At 54.3% G+C, this 23,268-nt stretch overlaps 1 protein-coding gene across 1 annotated transcript in view; it reads right to left on the reverse strand.

The window, feature by feature from the left end:
* Positions 1-3,137: 3,137 nt before the first annotated feature.
* The window catches only part of LOC140409373 (galectin-3-binding protein-like), a 377,423-nt gene continuing 357,292 nt past the window's right edge, over positions 3,138-23,268 (reverse strand). Inside the window, exons 5-7 of the mRNA XM_072497818.1 lie at positions 18,446-18,577; positions 16,117-16,384; positions 3,138-4,238 (exon numbers count right to left, since the gene is read on the reverse strand). Of these exons, the coding sequence (XP_072353919.1) occupies positions 3,167-4,238; positions 16,117-16,384; positions 18,446-18,577 (1,472 nt within the window). The 3' untranslated portion in view covers positions 3,138-3,166. The remainder of the gene's footprint in view (positions 4,239-16,116; positions 16,385-18,445; positions 18,578-23,268) is intronic.

The raw sequence follows: 23,268 nt of genomic DNA on the forward strand, positions 1-23,268 counted from the left end.
TGTTCACCCCCCCCCCCCCCGAGAATGTCCTGCAGCTGCTCCGAGACATCCTTGACCCTTGCACCAGGGAGGCAACATACCATCCTGGAGTCTCGATTGCGTCCGCAGAACCGCCTGTCTATTCCCCTTACAATTGAGTCCCCTGTCACTATAGCCCTGCTATTCTTCTTCCTGCCCAGCTGCGCAGCAGAGCCAGCCACGGTGCCATGAACCTGGCTGCTGCTGCCTTCCCCTGGTGAGCCATCTCCCTCAACAGTGTCCAAAGCGGTATATCTGTTTTGCAGGGAGATGACCGCAGAGGACACCTGCACTGCCTTCCTACTCTTGCTCTGTCTTTTGGTCACACATTTTCTATCTCCCTCAGTACCTTTCACCTGCGGTGTGACCAACTCGCTAAACGTGCTATCCATGACGTCCTCAGCATCGCAAATGCTCCAAAGTGAGTCCATCCGCAGCTCCAGAGCCGTCAAGCGGTCTAACAAGAGCTGCAACTGGACACACTTCTTGCACGTGAAGGAGCCAGGGACAGTGGACGTGTCCCTGAGCTCCCACATCGCACACGAGGAGCACGACACGGGTCTGAGATCTCCTGCCATGTCTTAAACCTTCGGTTAACTTCAACAACTACAATTTCAACCAAAAAAAAACAAAGAAAAAATAAATAAATATACCAATGAAAAGAAACAGAAAAACAGAAACACTACTTACCAGTCACCTACCAGGGATAAAAAGCACTTCCTCCCCACCCAGCTTCGAATTCCCACCCAGATTCAAATGCCCAAACTCACTCTTTGCTGCCTCACTCTGGCTGTGTCTTCTCTCTGGCTCACTGGGAGAACTCACAAGTAGGCTTACATTAACACTGCAATGAAGTTACTGTAAAAATCCCCTAGTCGCCACATTCCACGCCTGTTCGGGTACACAGAGGGAGAATTCAGAATGTCCAATTCACCCAACAGCACGTCTTTTGGGACTTGTGGGAGGAAACCGGAGCACCCGGAGGAAACCCACGCAGACACGGGGAGAACGTGCAGACTCCACACAGACTGTGACCCAAGCCGGGAATCGAACCTTCAAGGTGGCGGGTCTTGATTGAACGTAAACGATCAGGGTGATTGAGCCCTGATCGATTGATTGGTAGCTCACCTGGGACAGCCCAAAATGGCATGAAATCCACGGAGATAAAAGGTGCTGCACAATCCCTCAATCTCTCTCTCAGCAGCGACCAACATGGGTCACCCTTTGTGGTGAATGTATTATCCTAATAAACCACCATTGTATTTGTATCTGTGCTGTTGCCCTTGTATCTGTATCTGTGCTATGCTGTTGCCCTTGTGGGCTCCTCCTATGGACCATTGTATGGCATTATCCAGAGGGGAACATGTTGGGGCCTGTATGGGCTCCGCCCATGGCTCCTCCCCTTGAAGGGAGGTATAAAGAGCAGTCGACCTGTAGGTGGTTCTCAGTATTGGATCAGTCGCAGGCAGCAATGTTCTAAGTTGATTAAAGCCACAGTTTACTTCTACTGCCGTCTCGAGTGAATTGATGGTCGCATCACCCTTCACAAGCCGAAGAAGGAGACCATCTACGCCATCAACAGAAGGAAGGCCAGAGCCACGGACAATGATGACCAGCAACTGACCACCAAGAGCTGCAAGACTGCGGCTCCCAGCTAAAGGCCATATCAGCCTGGCACTTGGCAGTCACTCGAAAGTTCAGTTAATGTCTTGTAATAGCTTTGTAGTTTAACTTATGTGTGTGTGTGTGTGAGACTGAATAACTTTAACAAAGTACAATCCAGCACAGGAACAGGCCCTTCGGCCCTCCAAGCCTGTACCGGTCATGATACCAACCGTTGCCAAAACCCTCAGCACTTCCTTGTGCCGTATCCCTCTATACCCGTCCTATCCATGTGTTTGTCAAGATGCCTTTTGAACGCCGTTAATGTATCTGCTTCCACAGCCTCCCCTGGCCACGCGTTCCAGGCACTCCCCACCCTCTGTGTAAAAAACCTGCTTCTCACATCTCCTCTAAACTTTGCCCCACGGACCTTAAACCTCTGCCCCCTGGTGACTGACCCCTCCACCCTGGGAAAGAGTGCCTGCCCATCCACTCTATCCATGCCCCTCATAATCTTGTAGACCTCTATCAGGTCACCCCTCAACCTCCGTCTGTGTAATGAAAATAGTCTGAGTCTATTCAGCCACTCCACATAGCCCTCCAGACCAGGCAACATCCTGGTAAACCTCCTCTGCACCCTCTTCAAAGCCTCCACATCCTTCTGGTAGTTTGGTGACCAGAATTGTGCCCAATATTCCAAGTGTGGTCTTACCAAGTTTCTATATAACTGTAGCATGACTCACCTTTTTTGCTCTGCCTGAGGGTTCTATTATTTTTGTTTTCTATTTCCCCTTCAGTTATTACATGTTCTAAGCTCTCATTCTGGTCCCCCCCCCCTCCCCTGCCATACTAGTTTAAATCCTCCCGAGTGACTCTAGCAAACCTCCCAGTCAGGATATTGGTGACCCTCCAGTTTAGATGCAACCCGTCCTCCTTGTACAGTCCCACCTGCCCCGGAAGAGATCCCAATGGTCCAGAAACCTGAAACCCTCCCTCCTACACCAGCTGTTTAGCCACGTGTTTAGCTGCTCTATCTTCCTATTTCTAGCCTCACGGGCACGTGGCACAGGGAGTAATCCCGAGATTACAACCCAAGAGGTCCTGCTTTTTGCTTACTGCCTAACTCCCTGAACTCCTTCTGCAGGACCTCATGCCCCTTCCTGCCTATGTCGTTAGTACCTATGTGAACTACGACCTCTGGCTGTTCACCCTCCCCCTTCAGAATGTCCTGTGTTCGTTCAGAGACATCCTGGACCCTGGCACCAGGGAGGCAACACACCATCCTGGAGTCTCTTTCACATCCACAGAAGTGCCTATCTGTGCCCCTTACTCTCGAGTCCCCGATAACTATCGCTTTCCTGTACTTTGTCCTCCCCTGCTGAGCAACAGAGCCAGTTGTGGGGCCGCTGCTCTGGCTGCTGTTGTTTTCCCTGATAGGCTACCCCCCCCCACCCCCTCCACCCCCCAACAGTATCAGTTTGGAGAATAATCGGCTGAATTCCATGTCGTTTGTAAACTCTTTATTTTCTTGTTGCTTTGACAGTTTTCAGTTGTACATCGGTCTGATAACAAACCTGAGTGAGGAAAAATACCCCGATTCACAGCCAAAGTAGAAGAGACCCTGACCTTTGAACGAAGGGAGAATTGCATTTGTTTCCTTGACATCGTGAACATAGGATATGTAATTGTTGTCACACAGGAGAAGCACCTTGTTGTGGTATTGCACAGGGCTTTCCTTGTTTTGGTTGTTGAGATTTAAGGTTGCGATGGGATAAATGGTGTAGGGACAGGGGACATTGCTCCTCTTACAGCTCTGTGCGTTTGTGTGGTAGTACGCTGACCACGACACCAGGTCAGAGCTGTAATAAGCACTGGTAAACCTGGCAGTTTGGAACGAGGTGCTGGGTGACGATGGCTGTGTGAAGCTGACTTGATGGACATACTGATAACCGTTATAAAACATGGAAGAGGAAGTTCGGATATTGTTGCTGGGGTCAATGTCTAACGCAGCGCTCCATTCTGAGGAGATATAGATTCTGGGCTCGAGGCTCAGATCGGAAAAATGTCTCTCTTTGTTTAACTGTTCAACAGACACAGAATGAAACTCGAATGCTTTGAGGAATCTCTTCAAGAAGAAGCTATCGTGTTCTTCGTATAGTTTTGACTGGAGCTGGATTTTGGACAGGTCCTCTGGAGAGATCATGTGGAACCGGATTTTATCCATCAGCTCATGCGTCAATTCTGTTTTTTTCTTGCTGAGAATCCAAGTTTCCACCGCTTTGAACAAAGTCAGCTCATTCCAAATGACAATGTCCGATCTGAGCAGCAGCACATTCAGCTGGTCACCCGTCACCTGATACCAGCTCGGGGACCTGATGAACGTTTCGCAGTTCCAGGCAAAATACTCCAAGCAGATCTCTTTCAGCAATGGATCCTTCACCGCCTCGGCGTAATTATAAAGCTCTAACTGGTGCTTGAAAGACTGGTCTTGTGGGAGAAGTTTGTAGAAGAGTTTATCACAGTAATCGCGAATGGCCGTCACCCCGTAATCCGAAGCCAGGTTGTGGATACACTTCACTGAAGACAGGTTGATGTCAATTTTCTTCGTATAAAAGTACCTGAGGAGGAAATGGCCAATAAAAGAGATGTTTAATATATTAACTACTTGTCAGTGCATTTCCCCCATGGCAATAGTTTCCATGGAGATTCCATGTTCACTCTTCCCCAGCGGATTTTTACTTTAATCAATGAGCTTTATTTATGCTAATTAGTGAACATTGTCTCAATACACATTGTAAATAGCCCTAAATGAACACGACAAACTCATCCTCAACACTGCCTTTGACAACCTGAGGAAGGAGCAGCGCTCCGAAAGCTCGTGATTCGAAACAAACCTGTTGGACTTTAACCTGGTGTTAGGCTTCTGACTTTGACAACACGACTTGTCCATTCCATGAGCAGTAAAAATGGTTTGTGGGATCTGTGCTCTGCTACTTAATAAGATCGTGGCTGATCGAATTGTGGTGTCATTATCTATCCCTGACCCCTGCGACCCTCAACACTCTCAATCAATAGAATGTGTTGTGACATTGACTGCCAGCTCTGCACAGACAAAAATAATAAAAATGACGCACGTCGAATGAAAGATATGGAAAAGATCATCTCCAAATATTTCATCAATTCCCTACAGTGCAGGAGGTCACTTGGCCCTTCGGGTCTGCATGATGCTCCCAAAGAGCACCCTATCCAGGCCCTTATCCCCACCCCATCCCCGTATCCCCACCTAACCTTCTGAACACTACGGGGCAATTTAGCATAGCCAATCCACCTAACCTAAGTGCATAAGAACATAAGAACTAGGAGCAGGAGTAGGCCATCTGGCCCCTCGAGCCTGCTCCACCATTCAATGAGATCATGGCTGATCTTTGTGGACTCAGCTCCACTTTCCGGCCTGAACACCATATCCCCGAATCCCTTTATTCTTCAAAAAACTATCTATCTTTATCTTAAAAACATTTAATGAAGGAGCCTCAACTGCTTCACTGGGCAAGGAATTCCATAGATTCACAACCCTTTGGGTGAAGAAGTTCCTCCTAAACTCAGTCCTAAATCTACTCCCCCTTATTTTGAGGCTATGCCCCCTAGTTCTGCTTTCACCCACCAGTGGAAACAACCTGCCCGCATCTATCCTATCTATTCCCTTCATAATCTTATATGTTTCTATAAGATCACCCCCCGCATCCTTCTAAATTCCAACGAGTACAGTCCCAGTCTACTCAACCTCTCCTCGTAATCCAACCCCTTCAGCACTGGGATTAACCTAGTGAATCTCCTCTGCACACCCTCCAGTGCCAGTACGTCCTTTCTCAGGTAAGGAGTCCAAAACTGAACACAATACTCCAGGTGTGGCCTCACTAACACCTTATACAATTGCAGTATAACCTCCCTAGTCTTAAACTCCATCCCTCTAGCAATGAAGGATAAAATTCCATTCACCTTCTTAATCACCTGTTGCACCTGTAACCCAACTTTTTGTGACTCATGCACTAGCACACCCAGGTCTCTCTGTACAGCAGCATGTTTTAATATTTTATCATTTAAATAATAATCCCTTTTGCTGTTATTCCTACCAAAATGGATAACCACACATTTGTCAACATTGTATTCTATCTGCCAGACCCTAGCCCATTCACTTAACCTATCCAAATCCCTCTGCAGACTTCCAGTATCCTCTGCATTTTTTGCTTTACCACTTATCTTAGTGTCGTCTGCAAACTTGGACACATTGCCCTTGGTCCCCAACTCCAAATCATCTATGTAAATTGTGAACAGTTGTGGGCCCAACACTGATCCCTGAGGGACACCACTAGCTACTGATTGCCAACCAGAGAAACACCCATTAATCCCCACTCTTTGCTTTCTATTAATTAACCAATCCTCTATCCGTGCTTTACCCTTAATGCCATGCATCTTTATCTTATGCAACAACCTTTTGTGTGGCACCTTGTCAAAGGTTTTCTGGAAATTCAGATACACCACATCAATTGGCTCCCCATTGTCGACCGCACTGTTAATGTCCTCAAAAAATTCCACTAAATTAGTTAGGCACGACCTGTCCTTTATGAACCCATGCTGCATCTGCCCAATGGGATAATTTCCATCCAGATGCCTCGCTATTTCTTCCTTGATGATAGATTCCAGCATCTTCCCTACTACCGAAGTTAAGCTCACTGGCCTATAATTACCCGCTTTCTGACTACCTCCTTTTTTAAACAGTGGTGTCACGTTTGCTAATTTCCAATCCGCTGGGACCACCCCAGAGTCTAGTGAATTTTGGTAAATTATCACGAGTTTATTTCCAATTTCCCTAGCCATCTCTTTTAGCACTCTGGGATGCATTCCATCAGGGCCAGGGTGACTTGTCTACCTTCAGCCCCATTAGCTTGCCCATCAAAGAACAAAGAACAAAGAAATGTACAGCACAGGAACAGGCCCTTCGGCCCTCCAAGCCCGTGCCGACCATGCTGCCCGACTAAACTACAATCTTCTACACTTCCTGGGTCCGTATCCCTCTCTTCCCATCCTATTCATATATTTGTCAAGATGCCCCTTAAATGTCACTATGGTCCCTGCTTCCACCACCTCCTCCGGTAGCGAGTTCCAGGCACCCACTACCCTCTGTGTAATAAACTTGCCTTGTACATCTACTCTATAAGACCATAAGACCATAAGACATAGGAGCGGAAGTAAGGCCATTCGGCCCATCGAGTCCACTCCACCATTCAATCATGGCTGATTTCAACTCCATTTACCCGCTCTCTCCATAGCCCTTAATTCCTCGAGAAATCTAGAATTTATCAACTTCTGTCTGAAAGACACTCAACGTCCCGGCCTCCACCGCCCTCTGTGGCAATGAATTCCACAGACCCACCACTCTCTGGCTGAAGACATTTCTCCTCATCTCTGTTCTAAAGTGGCTCCCTTTTATTCTAAGGCTGTGCCCCCGGGTCCTAGTCTCCCCTGCTAATGGAAACAACTTCCCTACATCCACCCTATCTAAGCCATTCATTATCTTGTAAGTTTCTATTAGATCTCCCCTCAACCTCCTAAACTCCAATGAATATAATCCCAGGATCCTCAGACGTTCATCGTATGTTAGGCCTACCATTCCTGGGATCATCCGTGTGAATCTCCGCTGGACCCGCTCCAGTGCCAGTATGTCCTTCCTGAGGTGTGGGGCCCAAAATTGTTCACAGTATTCTAAATGGGGCCTAACTAATGCTTTATAAAGCTTCAGAAGTACATCCCTGCTTTTATATTCCAAGCCTCTTGAGATGAACATTGCATTTGCTTTCTTAATTACGGACTCAACCTGCAAGTTTACCTTCAGAGAATCCTGGACTAGGACTCCCAAGTCCCTTTGCACTTCAGCATTATGAATTTTGTCACCGTTTAGAAAATAGTCCATGCGTCTATTCTTTTTTCCAAAGTGCAAGACCTCGCACTTGCCCACGTTGAATTTCATCAGCCATTTCTTGGACCACTCTCCTAAACTGTCTAAATCTTGCTGCAGCCTCCCCACCTCCTCCATACTACCTGCCCCTCCACCTATCTTTGTATCATCGGCAAACTTAGCCAGAATGCCCCCAGTCCCGTCATCTAGATCATTAATATATAAAGAGAACAGCTGTGGCCCCAACACTGAACCCTGCGGGACACCACTCGTCACCGGTTGCCATTCCGAAAAAGAACCTTTTATCCCAACTCTCTGCCTTCTGCCTGACAGCCAATCGTCAATCCATGTTAGTACCTTGCCTCGAATACCATGGGCCCTTATTTTACTCAGCAGTCTCCCGTGAGGCACCTTATCAAAGGCCTTTTGGCCACTTGCCCCTCTCACCTTAAACCTATGCCCCCTAGTAATTGACCCCTCTACCCTGGGGAAAAGCCTCTGACTATCCACTCTGTCTATGCCCCTCATAATTTTGTAGACCTCTATCAGGTCGCCCCTCAAACTCCTTCGTTCCAGTGAGAACAAACCGAATTTATTCAACCACTCCTCATAGCTAATGCCCTCCATACCAGGCAACATTCTGGTAAATCTCTTCTGCACCCTCTCTAAAGCCTCCACATCCTTCTGGTAGTGCGGCGACCAGAATTGAACACTATACTCCAAGTGTGGCCTAACTAAGATTCTATACAGCTGCAACATGACTTGCCAATTCTTATACTCAATGCCCCGGCCAATGAAGGCAAGCATGCCGTATGCCTTCTTGACTACCTTCTCCACCTGTGTTGCCCCTTTCAGTGACCTGTGGACCTGTATACCTAGATCTCTCTGACTTTCAATACTCTTGAGGGTTCTACCATTCACTGTATATTCCCTACCTACATTAGACCTTCCAAAATGCATTACCTCACATTTGTCCGGATTAAACTCCATCTGCTATCTCTCCGCCCAAGTCTCCAAACAATCTAAATCCTGCTGTATCCTCTGACAGTCCTCATCGCTATCTGCAATTCCACCAACTTTTGTGTCATCTGCAAACTTACTAATCAGACCAGTTACATTTTCCTCCAAATCATTTATATACACTACAAACAGCAAAGGTCCCAGCACTGATCCCTGCGGAACACCACTGGTCACAGCCCTCCAATTAGAAGAGCATCCCTCCATTGCTACTCTCTGCCTTCTATGGCCTAGCCAGTTCTGTATCCACCTTGCCAGCTCACCCCTGATCCTGTGGGACTTCACCTTTTGTACTCGTCTACCATGAGGGACCTTGTCAAAGGCCTTACTGAAGTCCATATGGACAACATCCACGGCCCTACCTGCATCAATCATCTTTGTGACCGCCTCGAAAAACTCTATCAAGTTAGTGAGACACGACCTCCCCTTCACCAAACCGTGCTGCCTCTCACTAATACGTCCATTTGCTTCCAAATGGGAGTAGATCCCGCCCTATAGCTCTAGCGAGTACTGACAGGCAGAGAGATCTGGGTGTGCATGTCCACCGATCACTGGAAGTGATGTGGAGAAGGTGGTCAAGAAGGCATACGGCATGCTGGCCTTCATTGGTCGGGAAATTTAATATAAAAATTGGCAAGTCATGTTGCAGCTGTACAGGACCTTAGTTTGGCCACACTTGGAATAAAGTGTTCAATTCTGGTCACCACACTACCAGAACGATGTGGATGCTTTGGACATGGTGCAGAAGAGATTTACCAGAATGTTGCCTGGTATGGAGGGCGTTAGCTCTGAGGAGCGGTTAGATAAACTCGGTCTGTTCTCACTGGAACGGCAGAGGTTGAGAGGCGACATGATGGAGGTCAACAAGATTATGAGTGGCATAGACACAGGGGCAGCCGTGTGTACCATCTACAAGATGCACGGGGTGCAGCAGATACCTGGGAACCCCACCACCTGGAGGTTCCCCTCCAAGTCACTCACCACCCTGACTGGGAAATATATCGGCCGTTCCTTCACTGTCGCTTGGGCAACGGCCGGGAACTCCCTCCCTAACAGCACAGTGGGTGTACCTACACCTCAAGGACTGCTGTGGTTCAAGAAGGCAGCTCACCCCCACCTTCCGAAGGGCAACTAGGGATGGGCAATAAATGTTGGCCTAACCAGCGAAGCACACATATTTTTAAATGAATTAAAATAAATATGGGGAGGATGGATGGAAAATTTTCTTCCCTAAAGGATATTAGTGTTATTTAACAGTATCATAGAATCATAGAATTTACAGTGCAGGAGGAGGCTATTCAGCCCTTGGAGTCTGCACCGGCCCTTGGAAAGAGCACTCTGTCTAAACCCACACCTCCACCCTATCCCCGTAACCCAGCGACCCCACCTAATCTTTTTGGACACTAAGGGCAATTTAGCAAGGCCAATCCACCTAACCTGCACGTCTTTGGACTGTGGGAGGAAACCGGAGCTCCCGGGGAGAATGTGCAGACTCAGCACAGACAGTGGCCCAAGCCGGGAATCAAACCTGGGACCCTGGAGCTGTGAAGCAACAGTGCTAACCACGTGCTACTGTGCTGCCCCATATAGTTTCAAGGTCATCTTTAGACTTTTAATTCCAGATTCCTTTATTGGATTCAAATTTCTGACCATCTGCCATGGTGGGATTCGAACCTGGGTCACCAGGGAATGACTCTGGGTCTCTGGATTACTATCCCAGCGACAAATCTACTACGCCACTGCCTCCCATGTGGCTACCACATGACTATCCCTCTAGCCCTCGTCCCGTAGCAGGAAAGGTGGGTCTGTCCCACCCGGCCCTTCCTTACCTGCAGTTGGTCCTGTTCTCTCAGGTATGTGTCTTCAAGAAAGTTTATGTCGGCTTCCATGGGCGGGAATTTCCACAATCGGCGCGATGTCCGCCGACCGGCGCCAAAAACGGCGCGAATAAGTCCGGCATCGCGCCGCCCCAAAGGTGCGGAATCCTCCGCATCTTGAGGGGCCGAGCCCTAACCTTGAGGGGCTAGGCCGGCGCCGGACTGATTTCCGACCGCCAGCTGGCGCGGAAATGCCTTTTTCGGGCGGCGCATGCACGGGAGCGTCAGCGGCCGCTCACAGCATTCCCGCGCATGTGCAGTGGAGGGAGTCTCTTCTGCCTCCGCCATGGTGGAGACCGTGGTGAAGGCGGAAGGTAAAGAGTGCCCCCACGGCACAGGCCCGCCCGCGGATCGGTGGGCCCCGATCGCGGGCCAGGCCACCGTGGGGACACCCCCCGGGGCCAGATTGCCCTGCGCCCCCCCCCCCAGGACCCTGGAGCCTGCCTGCGCCGCCTTGTCCCGCCGTCCCAAAGGTGGTTCAATCCACGCCGGCTGCGTGGGTTGACAGCGGCGGGACTTCGGCCCATCGCGGGCCGAAGAATCGCCGGGGGGGGGGGCCGCCAACCAGCGCGGCATGATTCCCGCCCCCGCCGAATATCTGGTGCCGGAGAATTCGGCAACCGGCGGGGCGGGATTCACGCCAGCCCTCGCCGATTCTCTGACCCGGCGGGGGGTCGGAGAATCCCGCCCATGTTTCTCAAGACTCTGGATCTTTTCACTGGGCTGCTGACTTCCCAGGTGACTATCCTGGTGGGGGCTTCTGTCCCCCCGTTCCTGGGGGATTAACCATACTTACCTGTTGGACGCACCCCTGCACTCCAGGGTTTCCCTTTGTTAGGGGGCCGTCCAAAATGGCCACGGTCACTGCTCTCCCCATGCGGTCGGGTCCCTGCACTCTGTGGTTACCCTCTGTCCTGGGGCCGCCCAACATGGCCGCCAACTCTGTGTGCCCTGTGGGTGAGCCCCTGCAGTCCGGGACCTCCCTTTGTTCAGGGAACCTCCAAAGTGACTGCTTGTGGAGCCGTCATCGTGTTCCCAGTTGCCGCGGGTGGCCTTTTGAAGCCGAATGCCCTTACTCTGGTGCTTAAACAAAGAAGACTCCAATGGGCTGAGGGAGGAGTTGGCTAGGATAGATTGGGAGAAAAGACTTTGTGGTGGGACAATTGAGGAACCGTGGAGGACTTTCAATGTGTTTCTTTAGAGTGCTCAGAAAAAGTATATACCAGTGAAAAGGAAGGACTGTCAGAAGGATTATCAGTCATGGATATCTGAGGAAATAAAGGAGGGAATCAAATTGAAAGAAAAGGCACACAAAGTGGCAAAGATTAGTGGAAAACCAGAGGACTGGGAGATTTTTAAAGGTCAACAGAAAGCCACAAAAAAAGCAATAAAAAAAAGTTAGAAATTATGAGAGTAAACTTATTCAGAATGTAAAAACAGACAGTGAAAGTTTCCACAAATATATAAAACAAAAAAGAGTGGCTAAGGTAATTATTGGTACTTTAGAGGATGAGAAGGGAGATTTAATAATGGGAGATGAGGAAATGGCTGAGGAACTGAACAGGTTTTTTGGGTCGGTCTTCACAGTGGAAGACACAAATAACATGCCAGTGACTGATGGAAATGAGGCGATGACAGGTGACTAGGATTGCTTCACAGCGCCAGGGTCCCAGTTCTTCTTGAAAACATACAATGTTTTGGCCTCAATTACTTCCTGTGGTAATGAATTCCACAGGCCGACCACTCTCTGGGTGAAGAAATTTCTCCTCATCTCTGTCCTAAATGGTCTCCCCCGTATCCTCAGACTGTGACCCCTGGTTCTGGACACCCCCACCATCGGGAACATCCTTCCTGCATCCACCCTGTCCAATCCTGTTAGAATTTTTTAGGTTTCTATGAGATCCCCCCTCATTCTTCTGAACTCCAGCGAATACAATCCTATGGGCAGCGTGATAGCACAGTGGTTGCTTCACAGCTCCAGGGTCCCAGGTTCGATTCCGGCTTGGGTCACTGTCTGCGCGGAGCTGCACGTTCTCCCCGTGTCTGCGTGGGTTTCCTCCGGGTGCTCCAGTTTCCTCCCACAATTTAAATTTAAGGTGTAAGTTAAGGTGAATGGTGGAAGATATAGGGGGGATGTCAGAGGTAGGTTCTTTACCCAGAGAGTAGTGGGGGCATGGAATGCACTGCCTGTGGAAGTAGTTGAGTCGGAAACATTAGGGACCTTCAAGCAGCTATTGGATAGGTACATGGATTACGATAGAATGATATAGTGTAGATTTATTTGTTCTTAAGGGCAGCATGGTAGCATTGTGGATAGCACAATTGCTTCACAGCTCCAGGGTCCCAGGTTCAATTCCGGCTTGGGTCGCTGTCTGTGCGGAGTCTGCACATCCTCCCCGTGTCTGCGTGGGTTTCCTCCGGGTGCTCCGGTTTCCTCCCACAGTCCAAAGATGTGCGGGTTAGGTGAATTGGCTATGATAAATTGCCCCTAGTGTCCACAATTGCCCTTAGTGTTGGGTGGGGTTACTGGGTTATGGGGATAGGGTGGAGGTGTTGACTATGGGTAGGGTGCTCTTTCCAAGAGCCGGTGCAGACTCAAAGGGCCGAATGGCCTCCTTCTGCACTGTAAATCCTATGATAATCTATGATTAATCTAGGACAAAGGCTCGGCACAACATCGTGGGCCGAGGGGCCTGTTCTGTGCTGTATTTTTCTATGTTCTATGTTCTAAGTCACGAAAGATGTGCTGTTAGGTAATTTAGACATTCTGAATTCTCCCTCTGTGTACCCGAACAGGTTGTTTCCACTGGCGGGTGAAAGCAGAACTCGGGGGCATAGCCTCAAAATAAGGGGAAGTAGATTTAAGACTGAGTTTAGGAGGAACTTCTTCACCCAAAGGGTTGTGAATCTATGGAATTCCTTGCCCAGTGAAGCAGTAGAGGCTCCTTCATTAAATGTTTTTAAGATAAAGATAGATAGTTTTTTGAAGAATAAAGGGATTAAGGGTTATGGTGTTCGGGCCGGAAAGTGGAGCTGAGTCCACAAAAGATCAGCCGTGATCTCATTGAATGGCGGAGCAGGCTCGAGGGGCCAGATGGCCTACTGCTGCTCCTAGTTCTTATGTTCTTATGTTCCCCTTATGGTATTCTCTCCCCCCCCTCCGCCCCGCTCCCTCTGTCTCCTCCCCGAGTCATCTCCCTGTTGCTGATGTTTACACCCCTCCCCCCATTGCCAGGCACTCTCTCCCTGGTGGGAGACATGCTGTGGACGCGCTTTCCTTCATGCTTCCCGGTGCTAGCTTCCTCTCCTCTAGTGTGGTGGCCCCACCCCCGGGGTTAGTTGTGCCTCCTCCCGTCGCCCGTTCTCTGAGCTCTCTACCTGACGTTCCCCTTCCCCGTTCCTGCACTCTGCTGCCCTCGTCCTCCTTCCTCTCTTTCCTCTCTCCTCCCCAGATCGAGGCAGTGCAGTCCCGCGCACTGTTCTTCGAGTTGCTTCAGTTGGTAAATAAACAAATAAAGTCTCTTCCGATGATCTCTTCACCGTTGTCTCTGCTGCCGTTTCTCTGGCCCGTTGTCCAGAACACACTTGTCACCATCCACATGGTCAGCGAAGAAGCACCCACCCCTGGAATGTGACCCAGAGTTTGGCCGGGTTCAGCATCCCAAACTTTACGCTACTCTTGTACAGGGCAGCCTCCGCCCTGTTGAACTCTGCCGGCGCTTGACCAGGTCTGCCCCAATGTTCTGGTAGATCCTGATCCGGTGACTTTCCCATTTACAGTTCCTTGTCTGCCCCGCCCAGTGCAGGATTCGCTCCTGGTCCTGGCACCGGTGCATTTTGCCGATGATTTCCCTCGGCTGTTCCCCGGCTCTGGGTTTTGGGCGAAGTAACCGGTGGTTTTGGTCGATTTCTGATGGGTGAGAAAGCTATCCCCTCCCACCAGGTTACCCAGCATTTGGGCCACATAGTCTGTGGGGTTCCTGCCCTCGATCCCCTCCGGCACGCCCACAATCCACAAGTTTTGGATCAGTTTTCCTGACCCTCAATCTTTCCTCTCAGACCCCCCGTGTCCCGACCAACCTTACTACTTCTTTTTCCAGATTGTCGATCCGGTACCCCTGCTCCGCGGCCTTCTCCAGCTCCTCTACGGTGTTTTCCTGACCTCCTAGACTCCTCTCTGCCTTATCCATGGCCACCTGCATGTCTTAGTGTGACGGGGTCCTTCCCATTCTGGCGAGACCCGAGTTTCCCAGCCTCGTGCGTCAGCTGGCTCAGCCATTTGTTTCTCCTGGCGTATTCCGCTCCTCGAGTCCACGCGGCATCTGGAGTGGCTGTTTGTCATTTCCCTTTGCCTTGCTATTCGTTGAGATGTGGGGATGTTTATTTCCTTCGTATTAGCGGGCTATTTCAGGTGAAAGAGCCTAGTTTCGGGTTTGTGGGAGGAGAGCCACCTGATGTGCGATTTCTCAGCACATCCCCATCACCGGAATTTCAAAATGCAGGGAAAGTTTAAAGTGAAACTAAACTTAAGTTCTGAGCAAAGAACAATACAGCACAGGAACAGGCCCTTCGGCCCTCCAGGCCTGTACCGGTCATGATACCAACCTTGGCCAAAACCCTCAGCACTTCCTTGTTTTGTATCGCTCTATACACATCCTACCCATGTGTTTGTCAAGATGCCTTTTGAAACACTTTGTTAACAGACAAATACAGAAGCACAAATTAAGCTTCTTAAAGCTATATATTACTCCTAATACTCATGAAAACCAATGTAAATTACTTTAAACTATATATCTATTCCCTAACACCATTCAGAGTTCACTTGCCAACCAATCAGCACCTTGTGGTGATTGTTTGAAATGTGGTATTCTTTTGTGTACCAAATGAGGGGCAGCACGGTAGCATTGTGGATAGCACAATTGCTTCACAGCTCCAGGGTCCCAGGTTCGATTCCGGCTTGGGTCACTGTCTGTGCGGAGTCTGCACGTCCTCCCCGTGTGTGCGTGGGTTTCCTCCGAGTGCTCCGGTTTCCTCCCACAGTCCAAAGATGTGCAGGTTAGGTGGATTGGCCATGATAAATTGCCCTTAGTGTCCAAAATTGTCCTTAGTGTTGGGTGGGGTTACTGGGTTATGGGGATAGGGTGGAGGTGTGGTCTTGGGTAGGGTGCTCTTTCAAAGAGCCGGTGCAGACTCGATGGGCCGAATGGCCTCCTTCTGCACTGCAAATTCTATGATAATTGAAAGCTTCAGCATCAAGTGTTTTTTTGTTAATTTTCAACTTCTATTCTACAAATGACAATCTGGGAAATTCCCCCCCCCCCCCCCACCACTCTGTTTTCTGTACCACGGCCACATTTAACTACATCAAACAAATGTCCTGAGTCCCCTGTCCCCATTACCTCGAGAGACATTGCAGCAAGTTCATGAAGCAGGATTTACAACACAGATCTGCTTCTCAAAAACCTTCACATCCTTGTGAAAAGCTGAGCACAGTGTCCCAGGGAGGTTCAAAACATTTGCTCTGGTTATCCACACCTTGTTTTCTAACATTTTAGAAATTCTATTTCTCCTCTTTGATAAATGGTTGCAGATTTTGTACAAAACCAGTTGAGTGTGTGACACCCTGGCCTCAGTGAGCAATGGGTTTACCTGATGAAGTCCTCCACGTACGGCAGGCAGTCCTGTTGGACCATGATCTGGATTCCACTGGTCTTGTTCTCAGTGATGAGGTTGCCGTCTGTGCTGAGCGAGAGGATTAACCTGTGTGCACACAGGTGCAGCTTCACCGGCCCACGTTTCGATGTCAACACCAGGATTTTTACCTGGCAATGCTTTTGGCTCAGGTATAGTTTATTAAGCGAATCGTGAAGCTCAGACATCTGATCGAGTCTGTAACTGGGCATATCTCCAGCTTGGCCTGTAAATCAGAGAATGGAAATCATTAATTCACACCCAGTGCCCTGGGACCTTTATGACAAAGTGCGAATGGCTGCCTTACCTTCAGACTAACATCCATCACAAGCATTTGCAGTTCCCAGGGTAGCACCAGCAGCCAATTGTTAGTTCAGAAGTGCTCAGCTGGAATCTGCTTCAGGAGCTGTACTTGTCGCAACGTAGATGATCTAAATCACACGTGGGGGCCTGAGCTAAGGTGCTGTGGGGAGGGGTTGGGGAGTTGGGATTTTGTGATTAGCACTGCTGCCTCGCAGCATTGAGGAGGGCGGCACAGTGGTGCAGTGGAGTCACGTGCAGGCCAGACCGGGTAAGGGCGGCAGATTTCTGTCCCTAAAGGACATTAGTGACCCAGGTGGGTTTTTACAACAATCGACAATGTTTCATGGTCACTGTTAGGCTTTTAATTCCAGATTTTTATTCAATTCAAATTTCACCACCTGCAGTGGGGGGGATTTGAACCCAGGTTCCCAGAGCATCACTCTGGGTCTCTGGATCACTCTGGGTCTCTGGATCACTCTAGGTCTCTGGGTCACTCTGGGTCTCTGGATCACTCTGGGTCTCTGGGTCACTCTGGGTCTCTGGATCACTCTGGGTCTCTGGATCACTCTGGGTCTCTGGGTCACTCTGGGTCTCTGGGTCACTCTGGGTCTCTGGGTCACTCTGGGTCTCTGGATCACTCTGGGTCTCGGGATCACTCTGGGTCTCTGGGTCACTCTGGGTCTCTGGATCACTCTGGGTCTCTGGGTCACTCTGGGTCTCTGGATCACTCTGGGTCTCTGGATCACTCTGGGTCTCTGGGTCACTCTGGGTCTCTGGATCACTCTGGGTCTCTGGGTCACTCTGGGTATCTGGATCACTCTGGCTCTCTGGGTCACTCTGGGTCACTCTAGGTCTCTGGATCACTCTGGGTCTCTGGATCACTCTGCGTCTCTGGATCACTCTGGGTCACTCTTGGTCTCTGGATCACTCTGGGTCTCTGGATCACGAGCCCAGTGACAATATCACCGCCACCCACCTGTTACCATTTACTTTCCAAAAGAAGAGAGTTTTGTGTCCAGACTGCCCCCCCCACCCCCACCCCCCAACCACCCCCCACCCCCCCACGACCCCACCCCCCACCCCTCCAACCCCCACCCCCCCACCACCCCATCACCCCACCCCCCCAACCCCCACCCCCCCACCACTCCCACCCCCACCTCCCAACCCCAACCCCACCCCCACCCCCACACCCAACCCCCACCCCCCAACCACACCCCCACCCCCAACCACACCCTCAACCCCTTCAACCCTACACGCAACCCCTCCAACCACCCCCCAACCCCACCCCAACCCCTCCCCCAACCCGACGCCCAACCCCATCCCCAACCCCCCCACCCCTCCAACCCCACACCCACCCCCCAACGCCACCCTCAACCCATCCAACCACACCCCTCAGCCCCACCCGCAACCCCACCCCAACCCCACACCCCAACCCCACTTCCACCCGCAATCCCACCCTCAACTCCACCCACAACCCCACCCCCACTACCCAACCCCACCCCCACCCTACCCCCCAACCACCAACTCCACCTCCACTACCACCCACAACCCCACCCCAACCACACCCCACCCCACCCCCCACCCACCAACCCCACACCCACCCCCCAACTCCACACTCAACCCCTTCAACCACACCCTCAATCCATCCAACCTCAGCCTCAACCCCACCCCCAGCCCCCACCCCCCAACACCACCCCAAACCCCCCATACCCACCCACAACACCCCATTCCGCCAACACCACCTTCCCCTCCAACCCCACCCCCATCCCCACCCCAACCCTCAACCAACAGACCATTCCCCAACATCAGCCGACTTCCCCCCACCATCAGCCAGAACCCCCAACCCCACCTAATCTGCCCACCCCTCCCCCACAACCCAGATCAACCTGTGGGTGCAGCCTGCCAGCACCCACCCACCAAAACCAGAGCCCCCCCTGAGACTGCAGTAAATATCCTGCCCGCTGGGAGGAGCAGGGGAACGTACGTGGGTCGCAGCGAACGCCAGCATCCTCCGAGTGTTGACAGTTGTGGATTTTCCAGCCTTTATGTTTACATTGAGTGAGAGAAGATTCTGGACCCGAACAAAACACATCGTCCAATAGGATGGAGCCAGTGCCTGAGGAAAGATTAATACAAAATAATTAATATCACAATTCCACTGGGGGCAGTGCTGAGGGGGGTCACTGGGGGCAGTGCTGAGCGGGGTCACTGGGGGCAGTGCTGAGGGGGGTCCCTGGGGGCAGTGCTGAGGGGGTTCACTGGGGGCAGTGCTGAGCGGGGTCACTGGGGCAGTGCTGAGGGGGGCCTCGGGGGGCAGTGCTGAGGGGGGTCACTGGGGGCAGTGCTGAGGGGGGTCACTGGGGGCAGTGCTGAGGGGGGTCATGGGGGCAGTGCTGAGCAGGGTCACTGGGGGCAGTGCTGAGGGGGGCCTCGGGGGGCAGTGCTGAGGGGGGTCACTGGGGGCAGTGCTGAGGGGGGGTCACTGGGGGCAGTGCTGAGGTGGGTCCCTGGGGGCAGTGCTGAGCGGGGTCACTGGGGGCAGTGCTGAGGGGGGTCACTGGGGGCAGTGCTGAGGGGGTCACTGGGGGCAGTGCTGAGGGGGGTCACTGGGGGCAGTGCTGAAGGGGTCACTGGGGTCAGTGCTGAGGGGGTCTCTGGGGGCAGTGCTGAGGGGGGTCACTGGGGTCAGTGCTGAGGGGGTCACTGGGGTCAGTGCTGAGGGGTCACTGGGGGCAGTGCTGAGGGGGGGTCACTGGGGGCAGTGCTGAGGGGGGTCACTGGGGTCAGTGCTGAGGGGGGTCTCGGGGGGCAGTGCTGAGGGGGGTCACTGGGGTCAGTGCTGAGGGGGGTTTCGGGGGGCAGTGCTGGGGGGGTCACGGGGGGCAGTGCTGAGGGGGGTCACTGGGGGCAGTGCTGAGGGGGTAACTGGGGGCAGTGCTGAGGGGGTTCAATGGGGGCAGTGCTGACGGGGGTCACTGGGGGCAGTGCTGAGGGGATTCACTGGGGGCAGTGCTGAGGGGGTCACTGGGGGCAGTGCTGAGGGGGTCTCTGGGGTCAGTGCTGAGGGAGGTCACTGGTGGCAGTGCTGAGGGGGGTCACTGGGGGCAGTGCTGAGGGGGGTCACTGGGGGCAGTGCTGAGGGGGTCTCTGGGGGCAGTGCTGAGGGGGTTCACTTGGGGCAGTGCTGAGGTGGGGGTCACTGGGGGCAGTGCTGAGGGGGTCTCTGGGGGCAGTGCTGAGGGGGTTCACTTGGGGCAGTGCTGAGGGGGGGGTCACTGGGGGCAGTGCTGAGGGAGGGGGTCACTGGGGGCAGTGCTGAGGGGGCTCTCGGGGGGCAGTGCTGAAGGGGGTCTAAGGGGGGCAGTCCTGAGGGGGTTCACTTGGGGCAGTGCTGAGGGGGGTCACTGGGGTCAGTGCTGAGGGGGGTCACTGGGGTCAGTGCTGAGGGGGGTCACTGGGGGCAGTGCTGAGGGGGGTCACTGGGGGCAGTGCTGAGGGGGGTCACTGGGGGCAGTGCTGATGGCGGTCTAAGGGGGGCAGTGCTGACGGGGGTCTAAGGTGGGCAGTGCTGAGGGGGTTCACTTGGGGCAGTGCTGAGGGGGTTCACTAGGGGCAGTGCTGAGGGGGGTCACTGGGGGCAGTGCTGAGGGGGTCACTGGGGGCAGTGCTGAGGGGGGTCACTGGGGGCAGTGCTGAGGGGGGTCACTGGGGGCAGTGCTGAGGGGTTCACTGGGGGCAGTGCTGAGGGGATTCACTGGGGGCAGTGCTGAGGGGGTCACTGGGGGCAGTGCTGAAGGGGTCACTGGGGTCAGTGCTGAGGGGGTCTCTGGGGGCAGTGCTGAGGGGGGTCACTGGGGTCAGTGCTGAGGGGGTCACTGGGGTCAGTGCTGAGGGGTCACTGGGGGCAGTGCTGAGGGGGGGTCACTGGGGGCAGTGCAGAGTGGGGGTCCCCAGGGGCAGTGCTGAGGGGGGTCACTGGGGTCAGTGCTGAGGGGGGTCTCGTGGGGCAGTGCTGAGGGGGGTCACTGGGGTCAGTGCTGGGGGGGTCACGGGGGCAGTGCTGAGGGGGGTCACTGGGGGCAGTGCTGAGGGGGTAACTGGGGGCAGTGCTGAGGGGGTTCAATGGGGGCAGTGCTGACGGGGGTCACTGGGGGCAGTGCTGAGGGGATTCACTGGGGGCAGTGCTGAGGGGGTCACTGGGGGCAGTGCTGAGGGGGTCTCTGGGGTCAGTGCTGAGGGGGGTCACTGGTGGCAGTGCTGAGGGAGGTCACTGGGGGCAGTGCTGAGGTGGGGGTCACTGGGGGCAGTGCTGAGGGGGTCTCTGGGGGCAGTGCTGAGGGGGTTCACTTGGGGCAGTGCTGAGGGGGGGGTCACTGGGGGCAGTGCTGAGGGAGGGGGTCACTGGGGGCAGTGCTGAGGGGGCTCTCGGGGGTCAGTGCTGAAGGGGGTCTAAGGGGGGCAGTCCTGAGGGGGTTCACTTGGGGCAGTGCTGAGGGGGGTCACTGTGGGCAGTGCTGAGGGGGGTCACTGGGGGCAGTGCTGAGGGGGGTCACTGGGGGCAGTGCTGAGGGGGGTCACTGGGGGCAGTGCTGAGGGGGGTCACTGGGGGCAGGGCTGATGGCGGTCTAAGGGGGGCAGTGCTGAGGGGTGTCTAAGGTGGGCAGTGCTGAGGGGGTTCACTTGGGGCAGTGCTGAGGGGGTTCACTAGGGGCAGTGCTGAGGGGGGTCACTGGGGGCAGTGCTGAGGGGGTCACTGGGGGCAGTGCTGAGGGGGGTCACTGGGGGCAGTGCTGAGGTTGGTCACTGGGGGCAGTGCTGAGGGGTTCACTGGGGGCAGTGCTGAGGGGGGTCACTGGGGGCAGTGCTGAGGAGGGTCACTGGGGGCAGTGCTGAGGGGGGTCACTGGGGGCAGTGCTGAGGGGGGTCACTGGGGGCAGTGCTGATGGCGGTCTAAGGGGGGCAGTGCTGAGGGGGTTCACTTGGGGCAGTGCTGAGGGGGGTCACTGGCGGCAGTGCTGAGGGGGGTCACTGGGGGCAGTGCTGAGGGGTTCACTGGGGGCAGTGCTGAGGGGGTCACTGGGGGCAGTGCTGAGGGGGGTCACTGGGGGCAGTGCTGAGGGGGGTCACTGGGGGCAGTGCTGAGGGGGGTCTAAGGTGGGCAGTGCTGAGGGGGTTCACTTGGGGCAGTGCTGAGGGGGTTCACTGGGGGCAGTGCTGAGGGGGGTCACTGGGGGCAGTGCTGAGGGGGTCACTGGGGGCAGTGCTGAGGGGGTCACTGGGGGCAGTGCTGAGGGGGGTCACTGGGGGCAGTGCTGAGGGGGGTCACTGGGGGCAGTGCTGGGGGAGGTCTCGGGGGCAGTGCTGAGCGGGGTCTCGGGGGGCAGTGCTGAGGGTGGTCACGGGGGGCAGTGCTGAGGGGGGTCACTGGGGGCAGTGCTGATGGTGGTCACTGGGGGCAGTGCTGAGGGGGTCACTGGGGGCAGTGCTGGGGGAGGTCTCGGGGGCAGTGCTGAGGGGGGTCACTGGGGGCAGTGCTGAGGGGGTTCAATGGGGACAGTGCTGACGGGGGTCACTGGGGGCAGTGCTGAGGGGATTCACTGGGGGCAGTGCTGAGGGGGTTACTGCGGGCAGTGCTGAGGGGGGGGGGTCACTGGGGGCAGTGCTGAGGGGGTCTCTGGGGGCAGTGCTGAGGGGGGTCACTGGTGGCAGTGCTGAGGGGGGTCACTGGGGGCAGTGCTGAGGGTGGTCACTGGGGGCAGTGCTGACGGGTCTCTTGGGGCAGTGCTGAGGGGGTTCACTTGGGGCAGTGCTGAGGGGGGGTCACTGGGGGCAGTGCTGAGGGGGTCTCTGGGGGCAGTGCTGAGGGGGGTCACTGGGGGCAGTGCTGATGGGGGCTCTCGGGGGGCAGTGCTGAGGGGGGTCACTGGGGTCAGTGCTGAGGGAGGGGGTCACTGGGGGCAGTGCTGAGGGGGCTCTCGGGGGCAGTGCTGAAGGGGGTCTAAGGGGGGCAGTGCTGAAGGGGTTCACTTGGGGCAGTGCTGTGGGGGGTCACTGGGGGCAGTGCTGAGGGGGTCACTGGGGGCAGTGCTGAGGGGGGTCACTGGGGGCAGTGCTGAGGGGGGTCACTGGGGTCAGTGCTGAGGGGTTCACTGGGGGCAGTGCTGAGGGGGGTCACTGGGGGCAGTGCTGAGGAGGGTCACTGGGAGCAGTGCTGAGGGGGTCACTGGGCGCAGTGCTGAGGGGGGTCACTGGGGGCAGTGCTGAGGGGGGTCACTGGGGGCAGTGCTGAGGGTGGTCACGGGGGGCAGTACTGAGGGGGGTCACTGGGGGCAGTGCTGATGGTGGTCACTGGGGGCAGTGCTGAGGGGGTCACTGGGGGCAGTGCTGGGGGAGGTCTCGGGGGCAGTGCTGAGGGGGGTCACTGGGGGCAGTGCTGAGGGGGTTCAATGGGGGCAGTGCTGACGGGGGTCACTGGGGGCAGTGCTGAGGGGGTGGTCACTGGGGGCAGTGCTGAGGGGGTCTCTGGGGGCAGTGCTGAGGGGGGTCACTGGTGGCAGTGCTGAGGGGGGTCACTGGGGGCAGTGCTGATGGGGTCTCTGGGGGCAGTGCTGAGCGGGGTCACTGGGGGCAGTGCTGAGGGGGGTCACTGGGGGCAGTGCTGAGGGGGGTCACTGGGGGCAGTGCTGAGGGGGGTCACTGGGGGCAGTGCTGAGCGGGGTCACTGGGGGCAGTGCTGAGGGGATTCACTGGGGGCAGTGCTGAGGGGGTCACTGGGAGCAGTGCTGAGGGGGTGGTCACTGGGGGCAG

This window comes from Scyliorhinus torazame, chromosome 3, assembly GCF_047496885.1.
Source record: "Scyliorhinus torazame isolate Kashiwa2021f chromosome 3, sScyTor2.1, whole genome shotgun sequence".
Classification (NCBI taxonomy): Eukaryota; Metazoa; Chordata; class Chondrichthyes; order Carcharhiniformes; family Scyliorhinidae; genus Scyliorhinus; species Scyliorhinus torazame.